This window comes from Acinonyx jubatus, chromosome B2 (assembly GCF_027475565.1).
Source record: "Acinonyx jubatus isolate Ajub_Pintada_27869175 chromosome B2, VMU_Ajub_asm_v1.0, whole genome shotgun sequence".
NCBI lineage: Eukaryota > Metazoa > Chordata > Mammalia > Carnivora > Felidae > Acinonyx > Acinonyx jubatus.
In genome coordinates, this window is record NC_069385.1 from 132032524 (window position 1) to 132047790 (window position 15267).

General features: G+C 39.4%; 1 protein-coding gene across 1 annotated transcript in view; it reads left to right on the forward strand.

Annotated features, from left to right (window-relative positions):
* The first annotated feature begins 870 nt into the window (after nucleotides 1-870).
* The window catches only part of SYCP2L (synaptonemal complex protein 2 like), a 108794-nt gene continuing 94397 nt past the window's right edge, over nucleotides 871-15267 (forward strand). The window contains exons 1-4 of the mRNA XM_053223403.1: nucleotides 871-1069; nucleotides 1446-1565; nucleotides 4196-4300; nucleotides 5332-5356. Coding sequence (XP_053079378.1) covers nucleotides 887-1069; nucleotides 1446-1565; nucleotides 4196-4300; nucleotides 5332-5356 — 433 coding nt within the window. The 5' untranslated portion in view covers nucleotides 871-886. The remainder of the gene's footprint in view (nucleotides 1070-1445; nucleotides 1566-4195; nucleotides 4301-5331; nucleotides 5357-15267) is intronic.

The following is a 15267-nucleotide window of genomic DNA, read 5'->3' on the forward strand; positions in this document are numbered from 1 at the left end:
CAATGCTAGCTTTCCATTTGTCAGTAGTGAGAATAAGTGGAATTTGGGGCCATATGCACTAAACTGCTTCCTTATTAAAATAATATTGTAGGGGCGCCTGGGTGGCTCAGTTGGTTAAGCGTCTGGCTTTGGCTCAGGTCACGATCTCACAGTTTGTGGGTTCGAACCCCGCGTTGGGCTCTGTGCTGATGGCTCAGAGCCTGGAGCCTGCTTCAGATTCTGTGTCTCCCTCTCTCTGCTCCTCCCCTGCTTACACTCTGTCTCTCTCTCAAAAATAAGTAGACATTTAAAAAAATTAAAATGATGTTGTATATTGGTAATTTAGCATGTAGGATTGGACTGAACTGAATGAAAAAATCCTATCTTTATAGTACAGACATTTAAGGAAGTGTCTCTTCAAATATATGTATTTAGAAGTATATCTTCCTAATGTTCAGGCAGAAGAAGAATTGCATTCATTATGACAATTTGCATCCTTAGTCGACTTCCATCTGTAATTGTTGAGTTCATTTTCTTACATTCTGATCATTTATGTTGCTTTTAATAGGTTTGAATTTTTTAGTGTTTTAGAATTTCTAACATGACTGAGGATAAAGTCTCTTCTGCAGATACCTGTACTTAAGTATAATTCTCCTTAAGTCAGTGGCTCTCAGAGTTAGCATGCATGAAGGCTTCTACCCTAGAGTTTCTGATTACTAGTAAGTCCCCAGGTGAAGCCCATGCTGCTGGTGGTCCGGGAACCACATTTTGCAAACTGCTATCTTAAACCGGCAAACTCAACCATTGGCTCAATGATTTACTGTTCAAGAAATAACGATCTATATTTGCCCTCTAATTTTTTTTCACACTGAATTACTATTGATAATGCTAGAAATGTTGCTATGAAATGTTCTTGGGGGAGGAAATAATTTGCAAACTATCAACTTTCCAGCTTCAATCGCTTATTATTGATGCCTTCCATGATAAAGGATTTCAGAAAATAAAAGACTATTTTCAAGAGGGAGCAAGCCACAGTCCTCAAAAATACAATCATCTTGTATTCTACCATCTTCATAGATCAATAACTAAGGCAAGTAAGTTGTTTTGTGGGTGGAACAACAATGTGTAGTTATTTGCAAGGCTTCCCCCTCCCCCCCATTGAGCTATAATTGACGCACATTATGTAAGTCTAAGCTGTATGGTACAATGACTGGGCTTGTTGTGGTAATCATTTTATAATGCATGTAACATCCGTCATCTCCTGTAGATACAAAATAGATAAAATTTCCTTGTGATGAGGGGCACCTGGCTGGCTCAGTCAGAAAAGGGGTTGTGAGTTCTAGCCCCACGTTGGGTGGCGACATTACTTAAGTAAAATTTAAAAATCTCCTTGTGATGAGACCGCTTAGGATCTATTCCCTTAACTTGCATTGTAAGGCTTTATCTTTGTGTGGTCTAATACCCAGGAACTGGATAAAAAGGAATTTCAGTATGTTTCGCTGTTGCTGAAATGTATTCAGCGATTCTGCATTGATGGTGTCAAAGAAGATGAGCCTTTGCTAATTCAGCAGGGACTGATCCCAAAGATAAGTGTCCTGTTTTGATCTTGTATGGCTTTGGGTAATTTAAACGGGTGTGAAATCCGTTAATTAGTTTGGTGTTTTCTGTTCCTTTGAAATCAAATTTGAGCCAAAATTGATAATGATGTGCATACTGCCTGTATCCATCAAAAATTCTGCATAGGTTTCCTGATGTATGTGCTGGGCAGGGCACTTGGGGAGTGTGCAGGAATGAGTCGGTCATACTCTCTACACCCTTTGACAAGCCAGTTGCTGTAATAACATGTTTAAATTGGTGAACTGAACTTGGAAATACAGGATGAGCAGGGACTAAACTATTCTCCATCCCCCCCAACCCCCCACCAAAGGCTCTATAACTATTTTAATAGAATTAGTAACCACATTGGACCCGGATAAAAGATCAAATACTTCCCCTCGCCATAGCCCACTTTTCCAACTTCAGAAATCTCAGTTGAGTCTGAAAACACAAAGAGCAAACACATTTTTTTGTTCATTCTAAGTCCTGCAGTTGTGAAATTTTATCCTGTTTCTTAGGGGTTAACCAGCGGGTACTATTATGAGTGCCTTTATATTATGTTGCTGGAAGCAACACAGGCTAGGAAATCTCTTGGTGCCTCTCCCTTCTTTTATGAGATGAGATTCTGCAGCTGTTAGATGTTCGATTTGTTGGTGAGGAGGTGAGGGAAGGTAGAGGGGCAAGAGGGTGATCTGGCTGGCTCTAAAATCTTTGATTTTTTTTTTTCTCCCACCCCCTGGACTCTAGTACCTGAAGTTTATTAAAGCCAGATTGGCTCAGGGAGATTGCTCTGTTTTTTGTTTTTTTTTTTCTTTACTGTAAATTCCTCTCTGTGGGAAGGAATAAAGATCTCTTGGTGGAGACCAAGTAAAGACCAAGCTTTTCTTAACTCCTCTCAGGGACTTTAAAAGCGCTTACGGGGGGGGGGGGGGTAGATCTAAGGATTATGCTTAGGCAAATTGTATATATTTCATTTTGCATGTAGTGCTACCTAATTCCCTCCTACACTTACCAGTGCAGATAACAGGAAATGGGGAAAACTAGGTAAAACTTGAAAGGAAATGGAGCAGGATGTCCCACGGGTAACTTGGAACCACAGGCCGATGGGTTTTTTTTTTTTGGGGGGGGGGGGAGCGGGGGGGGGCGGAGGCAGGGGGATGGGTTAAGAACTATCCCAACCTGAATTTCCTATTTAGATTTTAAAATACCCTTCCAAGATTTAAAGAGTCCAATCAAATAAGTCTCCACTGGAGTTTTTGAAATCCGAATTCCAGTGGAATATGGAAATTTCTAATTGGTGATGGAAATTTCTGAACCGTAACTTAGCCACATTCTAAAGCATGTTTTGTTTCATGTAGGTTTTGGTCAAGGAAAATACATTGGTATTATCAAAGGGGCTGGGATACTAGCGTTTCCCTCACATCTCTTTACCTATACTCAATGTATTTTGTGGGCTTGGGAGGGGGATACGATTTGGGTTGGTGAGTGGCGTGGTGACAAAAATGTACTTAAAAGCATAAAATTCTGCCTTTGAATATAGGAAGGGGGAAATGTGGCATATTAGCAGTGAATTTCATCGTATAGAGGGACATTTTTCAGGCTATCAGAGAAAAGTTTGCCCCAGCAGGTGGATGATTCAGTTTAATGCAAATCTTTGCTTGATGTGAGATAAAAGGAGCATCTCTGGGAGCACAGCAGGGGCCCTCCAACCTTGCTGTTAGAATCACCTGGAAAGCTTTAACGAGCACTGTCTGTGTCCCACCAGCAGCAATTCTGATTTCCTGGGGCTGTGAGGGGTCCCAGGCATCAGGGTGTTTCAAAGCCTCCCAGGTTTTCCTAATGTGCGGTCAAGGTTGGGACCTGATCGCTATGTCCATGGTCCCCAGCTGGGGGTGCTTTGGGTTCTTGGCTGCCAAGTGGACGAAGTTTCCAAGGCCTCACTCCTGTAAACGTTTTTCATCACAAACTCCTACTCCACGTTCAGTTGAGGATTTCAAACTATGCCCACAGGATTTTGTTGTTGTTCTTTTTTCTAAGCAAAAAAAAAAAAAAAAGTGGTCCAAAGATGGCCTTCACTTTTTTGAATCAATGTTGTAGGAGTTTATCTTAAATCCTACCAATCCTAGCAGCTTAATATGAACTTGCATATACGTTCCTGTAGAAAAACAAATCTCCAATTGGCTGGACGCTTTTGGCAAAAGAAAGGCTTGAGGCACAGTTACTGTATTAACGTACTTCTCTAGCACATTCCGAATTCTGTGCCTCCTTTGATAGTACGTTTTCTACAGCTTTCAAGACAAGAATTGCTCCTGTGTGGGGAGGCTCATTTATCTCTTAATCTTTAATCACTAGCCCTCCGTATATGGCTTCCTGGCATCCCTCTAGGCCAAATCTCCAACTCTTGCTGGTATCTGAGAGCCTCTTAGTGCCACACTGTAACAATAGGTCTTCATTCTGGAGAGTTCTAGACGGAGGTCTTAGAGCCAGGTGGAATCAAAATGTCCTAGAAAAGTCTTAAACTATTTTGCTCTAGTTTTTACTGGAATTATGAGCCGGTATTGAATAAGGCCTAGAAGTTTGAGTCTTAGAAGGTTGAAACTGTGTTTCTTCTCTTGTGTACATGGTTTCCTGGTTTGAAAGAACAATAGAATTTCTGACCATGGCAGATTCAGTGTCTGACCCATCCCTGATTAATGTGATAGAAGACTTCTTTGACACAGCCTTGGTAAGGATGGGGGTGGATTCATCACTGAACAGATACCATTGGTAATTTGCAGGAATCTTCAAGTTATTTATAAAACTTGTCTTTTCTTAGATGTCGGTTTTACCAAGACTCCTATTTAGTATTTAGAATATTATATGAAATTGGGGCACCTGGGTGGCTCAGTCGGTGAAGCGTCCGACTTCAGCTCAGGTCACAGTCTCACACTCCGTGAGTTTGAGCCCTGCGTCGGGCTCTGTGCTGACCGCTCAGAGCCTGGAGCCTGCTTCGGATTCTGTGTCTCCTGCTCTCTGACCCTCCCCCCTTCATGCTCTGTCTTTCTCTGTCTCAAAAATAAATAAACATTAAAAAAAATATTATATGAAATAGAAACTATGTAACCAATGCTATGGAAGAAAAATGATTTATTTTCATATATACATTATTCACCTGTTTAAGGATGATATGCTGATTTTAATAGTGCCTGAAGGTCAAATAGGATTTCTCTAAACTTTAAAAAAATTTTTTTAATGTTTTATTCATTTTCTAAGAGAGAGAGAGAGAGAACAGGGGAGGGGCAGAAAGAGAGAGAGAGACACAGAATCTGAAGCAGGCTCCATGGCCCAGAGCCTGATGTGGGGCTCGAACTCAGGAACCATGAGATCATGACCTGAACTATAGTTAGACATTTAACTGACTGAGCCACCCAGGCACCCCGGATTTCTCTAAACTTTTAAGTTTATTTATTTTGACAGAGTGCTAGCACACCAGCAGGGGAGGGGCAGAGAGAGAGGGAGGTGACAGAGGATCTGAAGCAGGCTCTGCACTGACAGGCGAGACCCCGATGCGGGGCTTGGGCTCGTGAACCGTGAGATCGTAACCTGAGCTGAAATCAAGAGTCAAACACTTAACCGACTGAGCCATCCAGGTGCCCCTAAACTTTTTTCTACTGTATTTAGAGTCAAGTCCCGCCTGTTAGAGAAATATCGGCATTAATGCATTAAAGTTATAGTTGATAATGCTTCTGAAACATAAGCCTTTTCTTTTTTTACTAGGTTGTTTCCAGAAGTAGTAGTAAAGGTAAGTATATTATTTGCCACTGATTGACTATCTTTCATTAGTAAAATATTCTGGCATACAGTAAGTAAATATTTGCCTAAAAGACCTATAAAAGTACAATAGGTTTAAGTACATGGATGTATTGACCATCTAATGGTAGCCATATTGCAATGCAGAGATTTTGTTGTAAAGTATGTCTCTGCCTTTTATTTAGTTTTAAATATTTTAAATTCCTATTTTTAATAGAAATACAGCTGACATAATTTCAGGTGTACAACATAGTGATTTGACAGTCACGTACCTTATTTGATGCTCTCTGTGATGAGTATAGTCTCTTTGGCGTCCTACGCCATTATTATAATATTATTGAGGATCTCCTCCAGACCGAGAAGTTACTCTAAGACCAAAGAACAAAGCAAACCACTCCATCCTGTTTACATAGTTTTATTCAGAGTAACTTACCAGGGGGGACTGGGCAGACAAACGATCCCTGAGCTATGTGGCTATTAGCCGCCAAGTCCAGACCTTAATCCCCAGCTTCTATAGGGTGAGGGGCATGGTGGTGTGGTCACAGGGTGGTTATCTGAAGTGGGGCCTTCTGTGCGCCACTTCAGGGAAGGTCAGAGAAAGACTTCCTGCGTTCCGGTCACAGGGCACGTTAATCTCCTCAGGGCATGCAACACGTAGCCTTGAGCGAGGTCATGGTGTAGACGTGGACAAGATGGAGGCCAGAGATGGAATTAGCGTTGTCAGCACTCTTACAAAGCTGTGCTTGTGACTCTCTCACTTGTAACTGGGAGTTTGTAACTCTCAATCCCCTTTATTTTGTCTGCCTCCCCACTTCACCTTCCCAACTCCCCTCCCTTCTGGCGACCACCCATTTATTCTTTGTACTTAAGAGTCTTTCTGCTTGTTTGTTTCTTCATTTGTTTGTTTGTTTTTTAGATTCCACATAGAAGTGAAATCCTATAGTACTTGTCTTTCTCTGACTTATTTCACTTAACATAATATGCTCTAGATCCATCCATGTAAATGCATGGATGCTCTAGATCCATCCATGCTCTAGATCCATGCTCTAGATGCATGCTCTAGATCCATCCATGTAAATGGCAAGATCTCCTTTTTAGATGAGTAATATTCCATAGTGTGTATCATACCCTTTTTATCCATTCATCTACTGTTGGACACTTAAGTTGCTTCCTGATCTTGTCTCTTATAAATAATCCTGCTATAAACATAGAGGTGCGTGTATCTTTTCAAATTAGTGTTCTAATTTTTTTTTTTTTTTTGAGTAAAGACCTAGTAGTGAAATTACTGGACCATACGGTATTCCTATTTTTAGGTGTTTTTTTTTGAGGAATCTTCATACTGTTTTCCACACTGGTTTCACCAATTTACATTTTCACCAATCGTACACAAGGGTTCCCTTCTCTCTACATCCCCAGGAACATCCACATTGGATATTCTTGCCTCCTTGGGTGTAGATTGACTAGATAAGCATGGGTTTATCCTGAGTTTTCTCTTCTGTTCCATTGCTCTATGTATCTATTTCTTGGGCTTGTACCACACAGCTTTGATTACTGTAGCTTTGTGATATAGTTTGAAACCTGGAAGCATGATGCCTCCATCTTTGTTCTTCTTTCTCAAGATTGCTTTGGCTGTTTGGGGTCTTTCTTTGGTCCCATACAAATTTTAAGACTGTTTTTTTTTCTAGTTCTGTGAAAAATACCCCTGGTATTTTGATAGGAATTGCATTGAAGTTTTAGATCACTTTGTGTAGTATGAACATTTTAACAATATTTTTTCAGTTATATCTTTCTACTTATTTGTGTCTTCAGTTTTTTTCATTTATGTCTTAGTTTTCAGAGTACAGGTCTATCGCCTTAGTTAAATTAATTCCTAGGTATTTAAAAAATGGAAATTATAAATAGGATTGTTTTCTCAATTTGTGTTTTCTTCTAGTTCATTATTAGTGTATAGGAACAAATTTCTATATATTGACTTTTTTTTTAGCCTGAAAATTTACAAATTCATTTTTTCTAATATGTTTTCTGATTTCCAGTTTCTTTCTGCCTTTTATTAAAGTAATTCCAGGGGCGCCTGGGTGGCTCAGTCAGTTGAGCATCCGACTTTGGCTCAGGTCATGATCTCGCGGTTTGTGAGTTGGAGCCCCACGTCGGGCTCTGTGCTGACAGCTCAGAGCCTGGAGCCTGCTTCAGATTCTGTGACTCCCTCTCCCTCTCCCTCTGCCCCTCCCCTGCTCATGCTCTGACTCTGTCTTTCAATAATAAATAAAAGTTAAAAAAAATTTTTTTTAAAAAGTAATTCCAGTGTAGTTAACATATTAGTTTTAATAGATTAGTACAATATAGTGATTCAACAATTTTATACGTGACTTAATGTTCATCATGATAAGTGTGCCCCTACTCCTCTTCACTTATTTCACCCATTCCCCCACCCACCTCCTCTCTGGTATCCATCTCCTTGTTCTCTACAGTTACCAGTTCATTATCTGGGTTTGTCTTTTCCCCCCTTGTTTGTTTCTTAAATTCCACATATGAGTGAGTTCATCCAGTATTTGTCTGTCTTTCTCTGACTTATTTTGCTTAGCATTATGCTCTGTAGATCCATCCATGTTGTTGTAAATGGTAAGACTTCTTTCTTATGGCTGAGTATTATTCCACTGTATATGTGCCATGTCTTTCTCCATTCATCTGTTGATGGACACTTGGGCTATTTCTATTAAGTGGTTATTGTAAATAATGCTACTGTAAACATAGGGGTGTATATATCCTTTCAAATTAGTGTTTTTTTTGGATTCTTTGGGTAAATACCTAGGTAGTGTGATTACTGGATCATAGGGTAGTTCTATTTTTAATTTTTTGAGGAATTTCCATACTGTGTTCCACAGTGGGTACACCAGTCCGTATTCACCAATAGGGCAAGAGAGTTCCTTTTTCTCCACATCCTTACCAACACTTGTCTCTTGTGTTAAGTTTAGCCATTCTGACAGGTGTGGGGTGATAGCGTATTATGGTGCTGATTTGCATTTCCCTGATGAGTGATGTTGAGCATCTTTTCACGTGTCGGTTGGCCATCTGTATGTTGTCTTAGGAGAAATGTCTGTTCATGTCTTCCTACTTTTTTAATTGAATTATTTCTTTGGTGTTCAAATTCTCCATATATTTTAGACACTAACCCTTGTTGGGGATAGGTCATTTACAAGTGTCTTCTCCCATTCAGTAGGTTGTCTTATAGTTTCATTGGTTGTTTCCTTCACTGTGCAGAACCTTTTTATTCTGATGGAAGTCCCAGCCACTTATTTTTGCTTTTATTTCCCTTGCCTCAGAAGATCTGTTTAGAAAAATGTTATGGCTGACATCAGAGACCTTACCACCTATGCTCTCTGCTAGGGTTTTAATAGTTTCAGGTCTCACATTTAGGTCTTGAGGCCATTGAGTTTATTTTTGTATATGGTGAAAGTGGTCTAGTTTCATTCTTTTGCATATGGCTGTCCAGTTTCCCCAATACCATTTGTTACTAGACTGTCTTTTTCCCATTGCATATTCTTATCTCCTTCGTCAAAGATTAAATAACTTTATAATCATGGATTTGTTTCTATGTTTTCTATTCTGTTGATCTTAGGTCTATTTTTGTGCCAGTACCATACTGATTTGTTTACTACAGCTTTGTAGTATAACTTGAAAACTGGGATTGTGATACATCCAGCTTTTCCTTTTTCAAGATTGCTTTAGCTATTTGGGGTCTTCTGTGGTTACCTACACATTTTAGGATTGTTCTAGTTCTGTGAGAAGTGATGTAGATATTTTGATAGGGATTGCATTAAATGTTTAGATAGCTTTGGATATTATGGACATTTAAAAAATGTTCTTCCAATCCATGAACATGGACTATCTTCATTTGTGTCCTCTTCAATTTTTTTCGTTGGTGTTCAGAGTACAGGTCTTTTACCTCTTAGGAATAAACTTAACCAATTTTGTTTGGTACAGTTGTCGACGGGATTGTTTTCTTCGTTCCTTTTTGTCACCTCATTATGAGTATATAGAAATGCAATGTATTTTTGTATGCTGACTTTTGTATCCTGTGACTTTACTGAATTCATTTATCCATTCTAGTTTTTTGGTGGAGTCTTTAGGGGGTTTTCCAATATATAGATAGCATCATGTCATCTGCAAATAGAGTTTTAGTTCTTCCTTACCAGTCTGGATGCCTTTTATTTCTTTATGCTGTCTGATTGCTGTGGCTAGGACTTCCAATACTATGTTGAATAAAAGTGGTGAGAGTGGACATCCTTGTCTTGTTTCTGACTTTTAGTGAAAAAGCTCTCCGTTTTCCCCATTGAGTGGGATCAGTGTATCCCAGGAATAAATCTTACTTGATCAGGGTGAATGATTTTTTTTTTAAGTATCCTTGGATTCTGTTTGCTAGTATTTTGAAGATTTTTGTGTCTGTATTCATCAATGCTACTGGCCTGTAGTTCACCTTTTTGTTTGTTTATCATTGTCTGGTTTTGGTGTCAGGGTAATGTTGACCTCTGGGGATGAATTTGGAAGTTTTCCTTCCTCTTCTAATTTTTGGAATAGTTTGAGAAGAATAGGTATTAACTATCCCTTAAATGCTTGGTAGATTCCCCTGTGAGGCCATCTGGGCTTGGAATTTTGTTTGTTGGGGATTGTTTGATCACTGATTCAATTTCCTTGCTGGTAATCTGTTAAGTTTTCTATTTCTTCCTGATTCAGTTTTGGAAAGTTATGTTTCTAGGAATTGATCCATTTCTTCCAGGTAGTTCAATTTGTTGGCATATTATTTTCCATAATTTCTTATAATAATTTGTATTTTTGTGGTATTCTTTCATTTGTGATTTTATTTAGGTCCTTTTCATTTATTTGGATGAGTCTAGCTAGAGATTTATCAATTTTGTTCTTTTCGAAGAACGAGATCCTGGTTTCAATCTGTTCTATTGGTTTTTTTTATTTGTTTTGGTTTGTTTCAGTTTGTTTTATTTCTGCTCTGATCTTTACTATTTCCTTCCTTCTGCTGGTTCTTGGTGTTTTTATTTCCCCCTAGCTCTGTCATTTGTTTGAGACTCTTCTTCTTGAGGTAGGCCTGTATTGCTAGAAACTTCCCTCTTCGAAGAGCTTTTGCTGCATCCCAAAGATTTTGGACCATTGTTCTCACTTTCCTTTGTCTTTTATTTCTTCTTTAATTTATTGACCCATTCATTGTTGAGTAGCACGTTATTTAACTTCCCTGTATTCTCCTTCCAGATTTTTTTGTGGCTGATTTCTAGTTTCATAGTGTTGTGTTCAGAAAAGATGCATGGTATGATTTCAGTCTCTTTTGTATTTGTTGTTTTGTGGCCTAATATGTGATCTATTCTGGAGTATGTTCCATGTGTACTTGAAAAGAATGTGTATTCCGTTTTAGGACAGAATATTCTGGATATATATATCCGTTAAGTCCATCTAGTCCAGTGTGTCATTCAAAGCTACTCTTTCCTTGTTAATTTTCTGTTTTGATGATCTGTCCATTGATGTAAGTGGGGCATTAAGTCCCCTACTATTGCATTACTATTGATTCTTTTATGTTTTCTATGGATTGTTTTATGTATTTGGGTGCTTCTATGTTGAATATATAAATATTTACAATTGTTATAAAGGAGACCATCCAACAAGGAGATAAGATTATAAGGTGTCCTTCTTTGTCTCTTGTTATAGTCTTTGTTTTAAAGTCTATCTTTTCCTATACAAGTATCGGCACCCTGGCTTTCTTTTCACATCCATTTGCATGATAAATGTTTCTCCATCCCCTCACTTTCAATCTGCAGGTGTCTTTAGGTCTGAAATGAGTCTCTTGTAGACCGCATATAGATGGGTCTTGTTGTTTTTGTTTTTGTCTTTTTTCCATTCTATCACCCTGTGCCTTTTCATTGGAGTGTGTTGTCCATTTACATTTGAAGTAATTGATAGGTATGTATTTATTGCCATTTTGTTGCTTGCTTTATGGTGTTTTTTGTAGTTTTCCTGTGTTCCTTTCTTCTGTTCTCACAATTAGTTGGCTTTCTTTAGTGATACACTTAGGCCAGAATAAAGAGAAAGGAATCTATTTCTAGCTTTTGACTTGTGGTTTCCATTAATTTTGTGTATAACATCTTCGTCATATAGTGGTCTATTTTAAGTTGATGGTTGCTCAATTTTGAACCCATTCTTTATTCCTCTTCCTGCAACCCATGTTTTAGATATGAGTCCTACTTTACATCCTTTTATTTTATAAGTCCCTTGACTGATTTTTACAGATACACTTATTTTTACTGTTTTTCTGTTTCCTCCTTTTATTACTCCTAGTCTTTGCTTTCTATTAAGAGTCCCCTTTATCATTTCTTGTAGGGAAGATTTAGTGGTCATTAACTCCTTTAACTTTTGTTTGGGCAAACTCTTTATCTCTCTATTCTGAATGCTAGCCTTGCTGGGTAGAGTATTGTTGGCTGCAAATTTTATCCTTCAGCACTTTGAATATATCCTACCATTCTTTTCTGGCCTGCAAAATTTCTGCTGAAAGATCAGCTTATAGCCTTATGGGTTTTTTTTTTTAATATGTAACTTTTCACTTGTTGCTTTTAAAATTCTCTTGATCATTACTTTTTTTTTTTTTTTTTTTTTTTGCCATTTTGATTATTGTAGGTCTTGGTGTAAATCCCCTCAGGTTAATTTTCTTGGGAGCTCTCTGTGCCTCCTGGATCTGGATCTGTTTCCTGCCCCAGATTGGGGAAATTTTCAGCTATTGTTTCTTCTAATAGGTTTTCTGCCCCCTTTCCTCTCTTCTCCTTCTGGGATTCCTATAATATGAATGTTAATGTTTGATGAAGTTGCTGAGTTCCCTCAATCTGTCTATTCTCATTTTGCATAACTTTCTCACCTGCTCTTCTTGACTACTCTTCATTGCTCTGTCCTCCAGCTCACTAATTCACTCCCCTCCTTTCTCTAGCCTGCTGTTTATTCCACCTAGTGTATTTTCAATTTCATTTATTGTGTTCATCTCTGATTGGTTCTTTTATCTCTTTGTTAAGGGCCTCCCTGCTGTCCTCCATTCTTAAGTGCATGGAGTATCTTTATGATGGCGACTTTAAATTCTCTATCAGGCATATTATTTATATTCATTTTGCTTATGTCTCTTGCTGTGGTTTTTCCTGTTCTTTCATTTGGAACATTCCTTGGTCCCCTCATTTTGTCCAATTCTGTGTCTGTTTCTCTGTGTTAGGAAAGTCCGCTATGTCTTCTGATCTTGAAAGTAATGGCCTTGTGAAGAAAAGGTCCTGTATTGCCTAGCAGTGCAGTGTCCCCTGTTTACCAGAACCTGATGCTTCAGGGATTGTCACTGTATGTGTTGTGTGTGGCCTGCTGTTGTGTCCTGTCTACTTTTTCCTTCGGTACAGTTATCTGCAGAGGCTCTCTTTGCCTGTTGTGGGCGGTGTTTGGTACCCCGCCAGGATGGGTCCTGCAGTTTTAACCAGGTGTGTGCCAAATTACTTATGAAATGAGACTAGCGGCTGCTGCTGGGACCTGGGTGGCCTGGGCAGATCCACAAAGTGTGCAAAGTGGGCAGGGTGTGCAATTTTAACAAGGTGTGCCTCCAGCTTCTGCCGGGCTCCCCACCACCACCACCAGGACCAAGGCCCCACAAAACATTTAGGTTGGGAGTCGTGGTGTTGGCAAGGTTTGTGCCAATCTTTTGTGGGAGGGGACCTGCAGCACTGGGACTGAGGCAAGCCTGGCAGGGGGCAGGGTGTGGTGTAAGCAAGTTAGGTAGTGAATGCTGGTGCTGTGCTGGTTCCTTCAGGTAGCTGTGTGTTTATTCTGGGGTGGGGGGGAGGTGGGAGTGGAGGAGGAAGATGGTGCCTTCCAGCTCCTTTGTGCCTGGAGAGACCCTCATCAACCCCTGCCATTCCAGGACATGCTCCAAAATAAATAAACTACTCTTTCCCGTATTTCTCAGGAGCTTTTCAAACTGCTACTTCTATGCTATAACTCCATGGACTGTTTGTACTGTCTCTTTAAGGGTGGAGACTCAGCTTTCTAGGGGCTTCCAGGCTCTCCCAGAACAGAATCCACTGGTTTTTATAACTCCAGGCTTTAAGTCCCACTGGTCGTAAGGCTCACAAAATTTATCCCCTTTGCTCCCAAAGCCAGTTGTTATGGGGACATGTCTTCCTGGTGTGGGATCCCTAGCACGACAGTATGTTTCTCTCTCCTCTCTACTTCCGGCCCCCCGCCCCAATGTGGATGGCTGTGATCTGTTTTGTTTCCCACTGCCTCTTTGCCCTTCCCACCCTCTTCAGTAAGGCCTCTTCTATACCTTTTACTTATGGTGTTTGTTGTGCCAGTCTTTGGGTGGTTTTCTGGATTATCTATGCTGTTGAGTATGATCAAGTTGTACTGTGGGATGAGGTCGCCTTAGGGTTCTGTTACTCTGCCATCTTCTCCGTGATGGAAATAGTCCATTTACATTTAACGTAATTTGAGAGGTATGTGTTGGCATTTTGTTCGTTGTTTTCAGGTTGTTTTGGTAGCTCTGTTTCTTCTGGCTTCTTTCCTTGTGGTTTGAAGGCTTTCTCTAGAGTTATCTATACATAAAAAAGAGAAAGGAACCCAAGTGTATCTGTTAGAGGTTTTTGATTTGTGGTTACCATTAGGTTTATGTCATCTTGTATGTATGGCAGTCTTTATTAAGTTGACAGTCACTTAAGTTTGAATGCATTCTAAAAGCACTAAATTTTTACTCCCCCACCCCTGTTTTATGTACATGATGTCATATTTTTATCTTGCATATCCTTGACTGTTTTTTGAGATATGACAAACTTTATTACTTCTGTGTGTGAACTTCCATACTGGCTTTATAAGTGATGAATATACTACCTTAATAAAAGGTCTGTTTTTACCTGTGACTTTTTCCTGTTGTAATTTGCTTTTAGTTCTAGCCTTTCTTTTCCACTCAAATAATTCCCTGTAATTCTTCTAAGGCTGGTTTAGGGGTGATGAACACATTTAGCTTTTGTTGGTCTAGGAAACCCCTTTTCTATTCTGAATGATAACATTGCGAGGTAGAGTATTCTTGGTTATAAATTTTTTTTCCTATCATCAGTTTGAATGTATCATCCCTTTCCCTGCTGGCCCGCAAAGTTTCTGCTAAAAAAAAAAAATAAGCTGATAGCCTCACGCGGTTTCCCTTGTATGTAGTTGTTTTCCTTCACTGCTTTCCGAATTCTTATTTTTGCTATTTTTAGTTATTATGTGTCTTGGTGTAGACCTCCTTGAGTTCATCTTGTTAGGAGTTCCCTGTGCTTCCTGGATCTGGATGTCGGTTTTCTTTCCCAGTTTAGGGAACTTTCCATGTATTTCTTCAAATAAGTTTGCTGCCCCTTTCTTCTCTCCTTCTGGGATCCCAATAAAGTGACTGCTACTATGCTGGATGAGTTCCCTTACCTATTTTCATTTTTTTTTTTTTTACTTTTTGCTGTTCAGCTTGGCTCTTTTCCATTACCTTGTTTTCCAGATCCGTGAGCTGTTCTCTTGTCTCCTCTAATATGCTGCTGATTCCTTCGAGTGGTTTTTTTAAACCTTGTTTTGTTTTTCCAGTCACTGGATCCTTCATCTCTGACTGTTTTATATTTTCTGTCTTTTGCTGACCTTCTCCCTGAGTTCATCCACTCTTCTCGCAAGTCCAGTGAGTATCTTTGTGACCATTGCTTAGAATTCTTTAGTGCTTATCTGTTTCTTCCAGCTCTTGTGTTGTGATTTTTTGTCCTGTTCTTTCATTTGGAATACTGACTCATTTCATCTATTTCTATGTGTTAGGGAAGACCACTACATCTCCTCCTGACGAAAGTAGTTGCTTTGTGTAGAAGAGGTTCAGTG